The following is a 14588-nucleotide window of genomic DNA, read 5'->3' as shown; positions in this document are numbered from 1 at the left end:
AGTGTCCACTGTTAATAAACGACTTCACTTTAACCATATTGGTGACTGCGTGTCGTCCTTTAAGCCTCCGCGGATTTTTTTTCCTACATTTGGTGCCCGAACAGGGACCCTCTCGCTGTTGCTTCCAGGAGCGATGAAGACAGCTGGAATGAGAGGGTAGCGAGAAAGCTGACCGAAGGAACGGTGCGGCAGGAGCGGAGAAGCCAGTCGAAAGGAGACTGCTGCCCCGGCGGTCTATGTAGCTGGTGCCCGGCTACGGAACGAAAGAGGTACCTCGAAACTGAAGAATCTTGCCAAGAAAAAGGTGAGCGGCTGGGGAGAAGATGGGGTCTACACTCTCTAAAGAAGAAGAGGCAGTAGTTAAGCTCCTCCAATGTATTCTCTCTAAGAGAGGTTTATCACACGAAGGCAGGACCTTACGTGAATTACTGAAATGGGCACGGGATAGAGACTTGATCCCCTCGATGGGTACCGTTTTTGAGTTACCTACTTGGGAAGCCATAGGTACTGCTCTATGGGATAAAATTAACGATGGAGATAAGGAGGCACGACGCTTAGCCACACTCTGGAAATTGATTAGAGAAACCTTAACAGAGACGAAAAGTGAAAGAGTAGCAGCCTCAGCATTTGCTGCCTTAACACCTGATCTACCAATACCGATGAATGCTCAAAATATGGACTTGACCTCTAGGCAGTTATTTGAGACACCTAAGGTGCCCCCACCAGCACCTGAAGGGACTATACTGATTCAATCTCAGCCAACTGTGCCATTTGACCCTGGAGGGTCAGATGAAAAGCAAAAATGGGACTGAGAAGCAAAACGAAATGCGACCGAAAACACCACCAGAATCGTCGGAGGACCCAGAGGGAGAGAAGCCGGAGAACACAGGTGAGGAACCTTGGAATGCAGACCCCCCCCTCCTGCCCGCCTGCCACAGCTCCCAAACACTCTGCCACCACTGCCTTCCTCTCCACCTCCGATGCCTGATTTATCTTCTTGACCACAGTTGCCATCAATTAATCCTCTGCTTCACCTGTCAACACCATCAGTGCCTGCTATAGAGCAACAACCAAGGAAAGAACTGGGACTCGGAGACAAGCAACTCAGGGAACTGCTGAAGAAACTGAAAGAACTGGAGACCAAGGATGAGTATACCCCTGAAAAAACCCTAGTTTTTTGCTCCGGGGAACACCCTGAACAACCCAGGGGCACTAATGCATTTTTATCCCCTGATCTGTTCCCTATCCCTGCTCCTACTTCCCTTAACCCTTTAACACCCACTGCTCCACCTCTTCTAGATCCAACATGGGGAGGGGAGGGTGGTAGAGGGGATAGTGGGGGGGGGGGGGAAAGGTGGAATCAACAATTGCAATTTCATCATAAATGGCAGATGCTGTGTGAAAATGAAGCTGTGATTCCTAGACAGAACACCGATGCATTATACGGAGTGCAAGCACAAATGTTACTTGGTGCTTGTCCTTTTGTATGTGCAGATTTGCAGGCATGGTTTCAAACTGAAGTGTTACAACTTTCACAAGAATTGGCGTATAAAGCTTTGCAAACTGTGCATGATCCTGAACAAGCACTTCCCTCTTTTACAAATATTAAACGAGGGAGTGGAGCCATATCCAAAATTTGTGGATCACTTATATTCAATGGTAATATCACATCCCGACTTGACAGAAGAGATGAAAACAAAATTTTTTATATGTCAGCATATGACAATGCTAATGAAAAAAACTAAACGTGCATTAGGACTACTCCCAAAAGGTACTACAGCAGCCCAATTGTTAGAAGCTTCTGAGCAAATGCTAGAAGCAGATAAAGCTGCTTAAGGACCATCATTGCAATATGGTTCTCAATATTGATTTATATTGTGGTGCATGGTCCACTGGTGTTTCATACAGAGACAAAAAACAAACAAACAAACAAAAAAAACCAAAACAACAACCAAAAAAAAAAAAAAACACCAAAAAAAAAACAAAAAAAAACAAAAAAAAAACTTGGTAATTACACTTGAGTTTTGGTTTGGGAGATTGTACCGCTTCATTTTGTTTCAGGCTGACTCCACCAGATTTTAGTAGCAATAGCATTTCATTTTTGAATCTTCTAGTGGTTGTTGTTAATTTTTCTCATATATTGGTGAGGAGTAAAAAAAAAAAACAAAAAACCAAAAAACCAAAAAAACCACAAAAAAAACCCCACAGTTATGAGAACGAGTATGCCTTTTTGGAGGCCGAGAATTGCTGTTTGGAGAGTGAGAGCTGCTCCTGGTACAGAGAGCACCCCCACTCCTGCCTCCGCAGCCACTTCTCGCTCCCCCTCACACAAGGGCATAACTCAGATATGGCTGGTGAGCATTGCCAGTGTATCTGCTACAGCTGCAGCTGCTGTCTCTGCCCCCACAGACACTGCTGCTGCTCAAAAAATGAGCCCTGCTGCAGACACCACAGCAAAAAAAAAAAAAAAAAAAAAGGGGGGGGGGGAAATGAGGGGGGGGGGAAGGAGTGTGCCTTTGCTGTTTAAAGGCTTGGAATTCTGTCTCTAAACAATTTTATTAGGCCTTTTTGAGCCTCAATTTGGCAACCATGAAGGAAACCAGGACTCCACTGTGCCGTGACCCAGGAGGGGTCTGGGGACGCTTTTGGGGCCCCCCGACGAATTTTTGTCAGATAAGCCTCCTCTGCCCTCTTGGTTCTATGCACCAGTGGACACCAGACCTTCCTCATAATAAAAAGGTATTTAAGTCCTTCCATTGCAGTGTGAAATGTGCTTTTCATATTGTATTGATAATAGGTTCTTGTTAATGTTGTAATTCATGTGATCGTTTATATGTTGATTATGGGATCCCTTGTCTATGTGTTGATTGTTGATTGTGCTATTCTGTTGCACTGCTAAGTAGATGAACTTAACTTCTGGTATTTTAACACAGATGCTAAAAGATGTTGATAGTGTCAGACATGCAGTTTTATAATATCGTGCTGCCACTTACTTTTTATTATTAGCTTTTAGGTTATGTTTGTGAAGACTTTGATGGAGCGTATTTGCATGAATTTATCTGATCATTCAGAGTCAATTCACAACCAAAAACGATTGATTAAGATAACATGAAAAATTAATTCTTGCATATATTGGGTTAAATGAATGGTTAAATCACTTAAGGATATGGGGATAGCTTAGAGATTTAATTAGACAAGGTTTATCAATTATATTTGTTATTATTGGTTTTGATGCTTTCGTATTGTTAGTATGTTGTTTATGGCAATGTATTATTAGCATGTTATTTCACGTGGTGAAGTAAGTCAGGATTGCTCAAAAACAAAAAGGGGGATATGTTGGGAAACTGTCTGGAAAACTGATGGGAAACAGACATGTGAGCAATCCTGACTATTTAGCTTTAGCTAGAGTAAACTAAGGGCCTTGAGACCCAGTTGCAAGGTTACTGAAAGATGAGCTATGGGAAAAAGATAAGGGAACTGGCAGTAGAAAAGAAGAATAACAGGATAATGAGGTAGCCAGCAGAAGTTCTGTGAGAACAGAATTTGTGTCCAAGATATAGCCACCTGCAAGATATTGTTATATAAACAAAGGCTCTATATAAAGCGAGTGTCCACTGTTAATAAACGACTTCACTTTAACCATATTGGTGACTGCGTGTCGTCCTTTAAGCCTCCGCGGATTTTTTTTCCTACAGAAGTTAGGAAGGGGAAAACTGCTGTACAACAGCAGCCAGATAGAGGAATGCAAATACATTACAGGAACAACTCTGCAGACACCAAGGTCAGTAGAGAGGGAGGAGGTGCGCCAAGGCACAGGAGCAGAGATGACCCTCAACTTGTGGTGAAGACCATGGTGAGGCAGGCTGTCCCTCTGCACCCCGCAGAGGGTAACAGGAGAGCAGATATCCATCCACCTGCAACCCACAGAGGACCCAAGCCCGAGCAGGTGGATGTGCCTAGAGGAAGCTGCCACCCCATGGGGAGCCCATACTGGAGCAGGATTGCTGGCCAGACGTGAGAAATGCAGAACAGTCTGTTCCTGAATGCCTGCACCCCATGGGAAGGGGACGTAGAAAGGACTCAAGATGGAACAGTTTCTGAAGAACTGCAGTCCATGGGAAGGATCTATGCTGGCGAACTTCATGAACGTGTCCTGTGAGAACGACCCCACACTGGGGCAGCAGTGTGAGGAGAAAGCAGTAGAGACAGCGAGTGACAGAACCCTTCCTACACGCCGCTGACCCCGTCTCACCCTCCCGCCTGCCGCCACGGCGCGGATCCCGTCCCGACAGTCCGCCCGAGCCCGGCAACGACCGGCTCCGCCGAGGGATCGGTACTAGCCCGCACGCCAAGCCGAAAGAAACGGGAGACCGCACGCCACGCCGGGGCGGCAGATTGCAGCATCCAATACCGCTTCGGCCCTCCAGTCTGCCAGAGCCGCGAGAGGCGGGGCGGGCTGGGCCTGGCACGCGAGACCCCCGCCTCTTCCGAAATTCGAGCCACCAGCCGCGAGCACCGCGGCCGTCGTGGCACTCCGCCCCCCGGCCCACGCTGTAACGGCGTGCCCGGCTACCCGCGGACGGAAGGAAGATCCGCCGCAGGGGGGGGAGATTAGGGCGGTGTGCAAGTGGCTCGTGGCGCTGCCCGATGTCCGCGGCTGTCGCTGGAGGGGTGGAGGCGCCGCGCCGGGCCCGCTCCGCTGCCCGCCATCGGGTAAGAGCCACTCGGTCGGAGGCTGCGGAGCGGCGACTGGGGTTCACCAAGCCCGCCTCATAACGACCCCTGGAGTGCGACGGAACGCTCGCCTTATGCTCCCGGAGGCGTCGCCCGGCTGCCGCTACCGATGTCGGAATAGCGGCGTTGCCGGGCTTCCCTGGCGGCCCTGCGCCGTTGCCGGCGGGCTTTGACATCCCAGCGGGGCAGTGGCACCCTCCCGGGAGTGCGAAGAACTGACAGTAACTGCGGAAAATGTAAACCTCTGACAGTTACGTGGTTATTCTGAACAGTTACAGCAGCAGAGAGTAGGGTGTCGAGGACCAGGTGTGCAGTGTTGATATATGGCATTAATGTTCATACATAAATTTTACACTGAGGTGTGTAACGTTAACCAACTTGATCTTGGTTATGTGGGGCAGTAACAAAGATTGAACAGGTGCCTGGTGCAACCGCAGGCCTGAGTCCTCGGTCCCCGTGACTGCAGCTGGGCCCGGCGCCGGCAGGTGTGTCCCTCCTCTCCTCGAGCAGCCCCGGCGGCGGCGGCAGAACATGGGCCCTGTCCTGCGCACCGACAGGGTTACCAGGCTGCAGCTGAAGGGACAGGCAGTCTCCTAGTTAATGAGAGCATCAGCAGAAGTTGCTGAGAATTACCTTTTAAATATTTTTTTTCCAGGGAGCCGCCCTCCAGAGCTGATGGAAGCAGTAGTACCTCCAGCTGTTTGTGTCCAGCGTAACGCTGCATAATCTGACCCAGAGAAAATCTTGTAACACAAATGTTGTTTCAAATAATACTTAAGTTTCGAAGAGAATTTGCACTTTGGTTGCAAAACCGGGATCTAAACTATACTGCAGACTCTCTATTAATACTCAGTTATTAGCTCAACTTGACTGTGTTTTGGCATTAGCTAACAGAACTATCAAAGACAGAAGAATGTTACTTAGGAATGTGAGGATTTTTTGGTTATTCATACAGCTGCCAGGCTTCTCCTGGTTGAAAACAACTTCAGGCCACCTCCCAAAGTTGAGTAAGTGTTGTCAGAACAGAGCCCACAGAATGCACCACCCCAATCAACTTCCAGGCAAGCATGGTATGCTGTAGTGACAACATAACATACTAGTGATAATTTTTTTTTTTCTTGTTTCTCAGTTCTGTGTGCTGTTTTCGCTACTAAGCACCTGCTATTGATTGGCATTTACATAATTCCAAAATACTTATTCCTCTACCCATCAGGCTTGTGTTAGGGTTTTACCTGAAAGTGTTACCGTCACTTTCACAGTGCAGCATTTTTTCACAATATTCCTGACAAGACTGATACGCCATCTCTCTGTCAGTCTCTAAAAATAATGTTCCTTTCATCATGGTTTCTATCTCCAAGACACCCTTCTGGCTGATGACTTAGTTGGTTATGATCAAAGGAGTATCTCTAAGCAGCCTTATTTTCACATCAGTGTGTAGAAGTCAGTTACAGGATAGTATTCTTAATTTTAAAAATGCTTTGATCTTCAAGACCATGTCAGCCTTGCCCAAGGCTAGCTGGATTTTCTTCAAGTATCTGCTGTCTCTGAAAGTAAGATCTGGCCAGTAGTACCTAAGCACACAAAACCACAATTCAAAAAGTTTTTTGTAATGAAGTATTTTCTCCTCCATTTGTATTGCTTTGTCCTAGACAGGGCTGGTTTTTTATTGTTTAGAGAGATATTTTCCTTAAGTATTTGTGTGTCCAGTATTATGAAATTGTCATTAGTGACTGTTCTTGTTTGTAGGAGCTGTGTGTTTCTTTCTCTAAATTCTGAAATTTTTAATTTCAGGAATAGGATGTTAAGGATAGCCTTTCTTAGGAAAAACAAGACATTCTGTGAAGCATTAAAGTTAGTATCTTATATTAAAGAAAATATTTTCTAATTTTGAGAGCTCATCCAGTTAACCATTTCTTTTGTGCAAATGGATAGCAGTGTTACATGCATTCCAGCACAGGTTGGGATAAACTATGATGGGGGATTGATGCTGAGTTCATAGCTTGATTTTGTTTTCCCCCTTTTTTTCCTTCTTCGATTTTTTATTTTTGTTCTTTTCTTTTTTCTTCTTTTTTTAAGAGGAAAACAGAGCAGCTGTTTAAAAAGTACAGCTCTTTGTAGTCCTCTGATTTTCTTAAAGATTAACAATCAATCAAGTGAAAAAACCTTGTTAAAAAACTAGTTAAAGCTCAATTTTCATTCCAAACTTGTGTTTCTTTCAGGCCAGGTGCTGTAGAGCAGTTGCTGGATCATAATTATAAAATTCATTGTTCTTTACATAATAGAATAAGCTCCTTTTTAATATATTCTGTCTTTATGTACCATGACCTACTTACTGAATTCTGTACGAGTCAAAAATCAACATTGAGAAGCTTAACATGATAAACGTTTCTCCAACCATCTTTCATCTGGGAAAGAACAACCACAAGTACAGTATGGGTTGGGGACTGACCTGTGAGAGAGCAGCGTAGAGGAAAGGACTTCGGGGGTGCTGGTGGACAGAAGGATGGCCATGAACCAGCAGTGTGCCCCTGAGGCCAAGGCCAATGGCATCCTGGGGTGCATTACAAGGGATTAGTGGGTTACACACAGTGTTATTACAGTGTTATTACAGTGGTTAGTAGGTTGAGTGATGTTCTCTTCCCCTTTTACTTTGCCTTGGTGAAGCAGCATCTGGAATATTGTGTCCAGTTCTGGGCCCCTCAGTTCAGGAATGACAGGGGACTGCTTGAAGGAGTCCAGTGCAGAGCCACAAAGATGATTAAGGGAGTGGAACCTCCCTTAAGGGGAAAGGCTGAGGGAGCTGGCTCTCTTCAGCCTGGAGAAGGGGAGACTGTGGGGCAGCATCATTAATGTTTAGAAATATGTAAAGGGAGAGTGTCAGGAGGATGGAGCCAGGCTCTTCTCAGTGATGCCCAATGACAGGACAAGGGCTAGTGTATGCAAGCTGGACCATAGGAGGTTCCAGGTAAACATAAAAAAAAGGTTTTTTTACTGCGAGAGTGACAGAGCACTGGAACAGGCTGCCCAGGGAGCTGAGGAGTCCCCTCTGGACACTCAAAACAAGCCTGGATTAATTCCTGTGTGACCTACACTAGGCTATCCTGCTCTGGCAGGGGTTGGACTCAGTCTCTCTTCCAACTCCAACATTTTGTGATTCTGTGGTATCTCTTTTCTTAGAGAAGAATCTAAATGACTGACTATATTGGCGAGAAGGCTAAAAGCTGAGTATGTTATTAATACATTGGCTGTACATGCCATGTCTCAAGGACTTTAATAAGAATGTAACAAAACTTCCCATGTCTTCTCTGCTTCCTGTTGTGATCCATATATCATGAATGAGATGAGGTATGAAAATTCAGATACAAGAATAGAAAAAGCCATTAATTTACACAAGAAAAACTACAGCTAACTTCTATCTCTTGAAACAAGAAATAAATACTGTAAAAGCATGAAAATAACAGGTGATTTAAATTAATCTTTTTCTATGCTATGAATAGACAATGGATTTGTATCCTGCTTTCCATTGACATGGAATTCCTGAAAACTTCAAAATTGCAGAGAAAATGGTCCAAAAGAATACAGCTTATTTTGAAAAATGAGCCTGCCCAATGGACAAAGATGATTTCATTAGGTATTTTTTCCTCTTTATGCTTTCCTTTCAAGCTTCTTCAAATTCTGTGTTGTACTTGTATAGAACAGAATAGTACTGGGCTACACAGGAGAAGTGCTAACACTGTTTTTCTTTTAATACCAGACACTCTTTGCTTCCAATCCCAAATTTAAACCAATACTTACACTCTCTCTTTATTCTAACTGCTGATTGCAGTATTGAAGAGCAACTAACTATAGATTATTTCTGTACAAGAACCTTCTATATCTCAATTAAAAATTGCTTTAATAATGGAATTCATTATATTATTTCCCAGGAGACCTACACAGCCCTTCTCTGTATCTCTGTCTTGAGGATTAGGATGTAGTCTGTAGAATAATCTGGAAATTTGATTATTTAACTGCTATATTCTGCTCCTATTTCTGGTCAGTGAATTTAAGTAGCAACATGAATCCTCTCCTAATTTAAGATTAAAATTCGTAGCTATTTTTCAGTATGACAATTAATATAACTACTGATCTTTAACGAAACATAAACCTGGTGAGATGTAATCTAAGTAACTGCATCGAAAATATACCTGCATCTCTAAAACAGCAAGATTGATAATAACTAGTTTAAGATTTGTAACAAATCTTTAGGGCAGTTGAATAGTGGCACCTGCTTTTGCATGTCCTTTACCAGCCAGTGTATGTTCTAAATGCCTTAACTGGTTAAATGAACACAAATTGTAACATAAATATTTCACTCTTTCAGACTGCTGCATGACTTCAGTTCAGAAGGCATCCATTTCTCATGAACTCCACATGAAGAATGAAAGATGTTCCATATTTTGTCATCAAATTGTTATATAAGCTGGAGTGACTGCAATGGGACAAGCTCTCACAGAGGCAGTAACAGAATATATCATGCACTCTGGTTCTTATGAAAACGTTACATGTAATTTTATCACGGATAGTAGCCAACAAGTTGCAGCCCTGTCTTTAAAGAGCAGTAAATTCTTTACTGAAGTAAGATGCTGGTCTTCCACACAACAGTGTATTTTTAAATATACTGAGTAACATGGATTGATGCTGCCATAATTGAAATCTGTGTTCTCTGCTCAGGAGCTCCACCTGTAGTATATTCTTGCACAATAATGTACAGTATAGCCCATAAATTTTGTCTGGACAACAAAACCAGAGTTACAGTCATTCCATTTATTGGGGTTTCTTGTTTGTTAGTTTGTAAGCATATTTAAATGCTTTCTTTTGGTTTTAAAAGCCCATCTCTTCATTTGTCCTCTCAGAGCTACCTGTATTCCAGCACTGTTAGTAATCTTCGAGAAGTCCCAGTAACCTTTTCAGAATCCAGAACATTTATGTTTTGGGCTTGGTATAATTTACAAGAATGTTACCAAAATACCTGAAACTACCAGTGTCTTCTATACCCCCTTCCTTATTGTCATCAAACAACTGCAGGAACCAGCAGGAAGCTACCAAGGGGCCAGTGCTCATAAGCATAGACAGAAGGGGGGTTTTGTCAGCTGTAAATTGAAGTAGCTATTTTTATAAGAAAACTACTTCATCCTGCAAGGCATGGAGGAGTTCTAGCATAGATCAAAGCTTTCAGTGAGTCTTAAGAACAACATATGCCTGTGTCCTGACAGAACGACTTACTGAAGTGTCTTAATACAGTTTGGGATATATATATTTATTACAAAGGACAAGGCAGTGTTCCCAAGGAAGTCTGCATTAACTCTGCATAGCAGCTGTCAGAGGAAGAATCCACCTTGGTCTGTTTTATGATTCAGGCAATCATAACAAATGTAGCAGGGCTGAAGGCATGACTGTATTAACTACCATAACTAATTTTTTAATGTATAGCATGTCTCTTTCCATAACACCATGGTAAGTGGAGGAGAAGCAAATTAGCAAAAACTCCTCATAAAACAGAACTTTGCTTTATATACATCTGATGTAGAGTCCTTAAAAGTCATTGATTCAGAAGCTTATGCAGAAATACACAACTGAATTTGTGGGGATCCTGAAATATTATCTTGGAAAACTGAACTGTTCATTTATTTTATAATTTCATAATTCTAGTGCTGCTTTACTGCATATAGAACCAATTCATCAGGGAGGCAAGTATGCTTAGGCTAATGCAGTGCTTGTGCATTCCTAAGTGCTTTTGTTTTACAGGACTAAAATAGTGATATGATTGTCAGAGTCCTGTTGAAGTAATTCCAGTACCTCACAGCAATGGGCTACAGATTTCAAGAGCCATAACCTGCTTTATTTGTTTATTACAATTCTTACAGGTTCAGTATCAGCATAGATCTGACTTCTACAGCAGGCTGTCTCACAAACAGTGGGGTCTCCTAGCCCCCACCCTTGCAGCTTAAATCTGCTACCTGACAGGACATTGTCATTTACATGGTTTAGTGAAAAGCTGCTGAAATCCAGCTGACTGTCCTTCCCTTTGAATCCCGCAGTAAACCACAGCTTTGTTGGGGCTCTAGGTTTGCATGAAGGAATAGTAGGGAAACCACGTTTTGCATACAGGATGTCTCAATCTTCAAAGGCTTTTTAGAAAGTAAGATTTGTCTAGAGCTTCAAAGAAACCCTCTGGTACAATATGATAACCTGTATTATCACCTCCTAACAGGAGCTGTTGTCTTCTGTTTAGTTGTTGTTTTTTTTTTCCTTTTTATGATTTTTTTTTTCCTTTTAATTGTGAAGGATGGCCTTTTTAACGTGTTCAGAAAGATCTGTGATGTGTTTTTAAGTCCTGCTGCAAAGCTAAAGTCAGGACTTTAGCTTTCTGGGGAGTGTCTTTCCATATGAAAAATATGTACAGAAGAGCTGGCTGCTGAAGTAAATAACAATTCTGAAAGTGGGGGCCTTTTAAAGTGTAACTGATACGCTTACAAGTAAAACCCTTCCCGAAGCACAACAGAACTTTCACAGAAGTAAATTCTCACCTGTAGTTCATTTAATATCTTAATTTATTAAACATGTTATGTAAAATCTACATTGTTGTTTCAGTTTTCATGTTTACACACAGGAAGATTTTTTTTTGATTTCTAACTATGATGAGACAAGAGATTCCCATGGCCTACCTTCTTATGGGATATACAAACATTAAAACACTACAAGAATTTCTGGCTCATTTAACTCTCTTTTCATTGCCTTCCCTTTATTTCCTTCCAGGCCTGGCAAAAATGAACAGGCTTGCATTCCAGAAGTAATTTTTAGACAGTTCCAAGGGAAAGTCTGCTGATACTAACTACTGGAAATGGGGAGAACTCCTAGAGAGGTCTACAATTCTTCATCTGACAAGTTACATGAAAGGTCAATCCTTTTTGGATACTGACTCTTGCAAAAATAGCTTGAGTGCCACCACCTAGAGAGTGCTGATACACATGGTGCCATTTGAGAGAATTCAGGTACTTCTGGGATTTCTATTAGTGCTAGGCAGAGGTATTGTGCAAAATCCTCAAATGCAATTTCACCCCACTTTAAAGCTGCTGGCAAAGGGAAAAATAGGTATTAGCTACTCTTTAAAGCAACAGAGCTACTCAAACTACCTGCAAACTACAGATAATGTACATGTAAGTTTGTCATGCATAAAAAGCCAAATTTTAACAGTATGTGAAAGGCTAATATATATGTATTTAGCTGGATTCCAGAACTTTGATAGTTACCCTGTCCCTGTGCAGAGGTCAGACTGTATCTTCACTCTTCTACCAGATACATTATACATCCACATTATCCTCATATAGAACTCTCCTTGGTACTTAAACATTACCTTTAATTATATACCAACCAATTTATACTTCTGTGCAGGGGGTGTTTCTGGTTATTTTTTTATTAGAGAGAAAAATGTTAGAATTATATAATCATTCTTTATGGTAATCAAATAAATCTAGATTCCAAACTTTTACAAGGATGGAATATCCAGCTGTTTCTCCAAGCTAATGGCTCTTTCAATCTCTGTTCAAATGATATGGCACATCCTGTGAAATGAAACTAGCCACCCAAAAAAGTCTCAAAACACATTAAAATGTACACACTAAAAGTAATTGATATTGACAAATAAGGAATGTTGTTTATTAAAGCTGTGCTTCAGAAAGAGGATGTTTAGGGTTACGTAGCCTTCACCAAGGCACACAATGGGAAAAGGTAAGCACAGCTGTCTGTAGAAGAGACATGTACAACTACTAGTGAGGTGTGCATGCAGGCAAACACAATTAAAAACTGCACAGCTGGTCTTTGTAACAAAACTGAACATAGAAGGAAATACTGTGACTTTTTAATGGTCACAGTTTTACTTCAGTATCAAAAAACATAGCAAATATTTCCAAACACAAAATTCACAATTTGAATATATGAAATATTTGAAACAAAGTGCTTCACAGATCTGAACCCTGCATGGTTGTGCTATCTGGTCTAGAAGCATTTTGTAGACATCATAGGAGCATTTCACACAGAACTGAAAATGTCATTCAGGTGAATCAGAAACGGGACATTTCCATGGACATTTTTAATGTTTTCACACTTTCAAGTAGTTGAGTTCTTACAGCCACTGAGTTTTGTAACAACAGTAACAAAACAGTAACAGCAGTACAGGATCATGGATTCCTTTAGCAGCAAAAACCCATTTCAAAGGGCACGTGGTCTTTTCGGGTTGATCTGTTTACTGGCCTGTTCCTCCTCTTGTAGAGCTGCCCGGAAAGATTTCACTTTATCTTGAATGGAAAACAGAGAATGAGTACTGATGTGCCTGTGCTCAACACAGATCTTGAAATGAAACCCTGATGAAATCCACATCCAAGCCACAACAAAGAATATTCCTCCACAAAAATAGCTGATGATACAAAACTACAAGAGCAAGCTTAAATTCAATACTCACCACACACGGAAGTTGCTTAGAAACTCTGTTCCTTCTTAGATGCTACCCCTGTCTCTACAGAGAATAGGTTTGGAAACTGCACAATTACATGCTCAGGATGTAACCTTTTCACACTTAAATTCTGCTTCTAACTTATGGTGTGTAGGGATAAAAACACCATATGCTTCCTTTTACTTCCCAGCACCTCCCAAACTATCCTTGGGGACATGCAAAACTTTATTTAGTAGACAATCAGTCTTTTCTCTACATTCTGAAACCCAGCAGAGTAAATTCCATACCTCTGGTCTATAAATGCAAAAATTATATGTGATCAAATTTTGAAGTTATTCACTGTAAACAGATAAATGCATCATTCATTTCATTGTAAGTACAAAAACAAAGGGAGAAACCTGACAAAGGAAGTGTAGCATCCTTTCATATTTTGATTCCTGTCCCCCTCCATTCCCCAGTAATATGCCCAAGAATGGCAGGCAAGAACTCAAATTGCCAGAACAAAGTTGTTGGTCCAGAGTGATAGGAATATTGAGTCCTGAGCAGAACAGAGAAGACTGGGAGAAGGAATATTAAACTTTTAACAGTTCTTCCCTCCTATAAAGCTGTGCATGTATCATGGTTACCTGTAAAGATGCAAGCTTCTCTTCTGATACCTTGTTTCAAAACCAGTAGCTAGGAATTTTTCAAAGAACAGGGAGTCACCTAAACTGTGTTTTTCCCCTGCTGCTGAGTCAAGTTGTCTTCTTAAGAGAAGGCCATCATCCAGAAAAAGCGAAGAAATGTATCTGCAATTCTTTGCCAAAGTATACTGGTGCCCATGCATGCTGACAAGGCAAGGAGGCTGTATCTAGTTTGCCTGATGTATTCTAACTTAGAACAGACACTCAGGCTGAGTAAATAGTAAGATTTCATCTTATAAGGAGTTTCCCAACAAGGAGCACAAAAACCCTCAACCATGATCTTTGCCATCAGGTAATTAAACAGATTCTAACTATCACAAAATAAAAATCAAGTGTTACAGGTCGAAGTCCTAGAGGCAAGATCGTCAAGCCTAATTTTGTGACACTGCACATAAAATATAAGCCCTAAAATCTAAATCCAACTTTTATTTGTCTACCTATAAATAATGTAAAAAAAAAATAATTTACCCTTCAGCCCTCAATCGCACCCTTGAATTTTTACCACCACTGCATGTCTCCTGGAGTTCAAAGAATTACAGAAACTAAAATGAAAAATTAATTTCCATGAGGTAGGAAGCTGACAAGCTGATTTTAGAAGACAAGTGGAAGAGTCAATTTTGGGCACTAAGAATTATCTGCAGCTGTTCAACAAGGTGAGGCTGGAAAAATTCAGACAGAAA

General features: G+C 41.8%; 1 protein-coding gene and 1 long non-coding RNA gene across 11 annotated transcripts in view; both read right to left on the bottom strand.

The window, feature by feature from the left end:
* LOC139789834 (uncharacterized) overlaps window positions 1-4178 on the bottom strand; it is a 43363-nt gene extending 39185 nt beyond the window's left edge. The window contains exon 1 of the long non-coding RNA XR_011723260.1: window positions 3915-4178. This is a non-coding gene — a long non-coding RNA (uncharacterized lncRNA). The remainder of the gene's footprint in view (window positions 1-3914) is intronic.
* Window positions 1-14588, bottom strand: part of KIF2A (kinesin family member 2A) — a 289833-nt gene that overhangs the window by 217887 nt on the left and 57358 nt on the right. For 8 of the 10 annotated variants that reach the window (XM_071730625.1, XM_071730628.1, XM_071730627.1 and 5 more), the window contains one exon: window positions 11310-13070. In XM_071730625.1, coding sequence (XP_071586726.1) covers window positions 12985-13070 — 86 coding nt within the window. In that variant the 3' untranslated portion in view covers window positions 11310-12984. Of the gene's footprint in view, window positions 1-11309; window positions 13901-14588 lie in introns of those variants that run through there. The other 2 variants (XR_011723211.1, XM_071730622.1) reach the window with 2 other exon arrangements.

Source organism: Heliangelus exortis, chromosome Z (genome assembly GCF_036169615.1).
Source record: "Heliangelus exortis chromosome Z, bHelExo1.hap1, whole genome shotgun sequence".
Taxonomy (NCBI): Eukaryota; Metazoa; Chordata; class Aves; order Apodiformes; family Trochilidae; genus Heliangelus; species Heliangelus exortis.
This window is presented reverse-complemented; position numbering and strand designations above follow the sequence as displayed.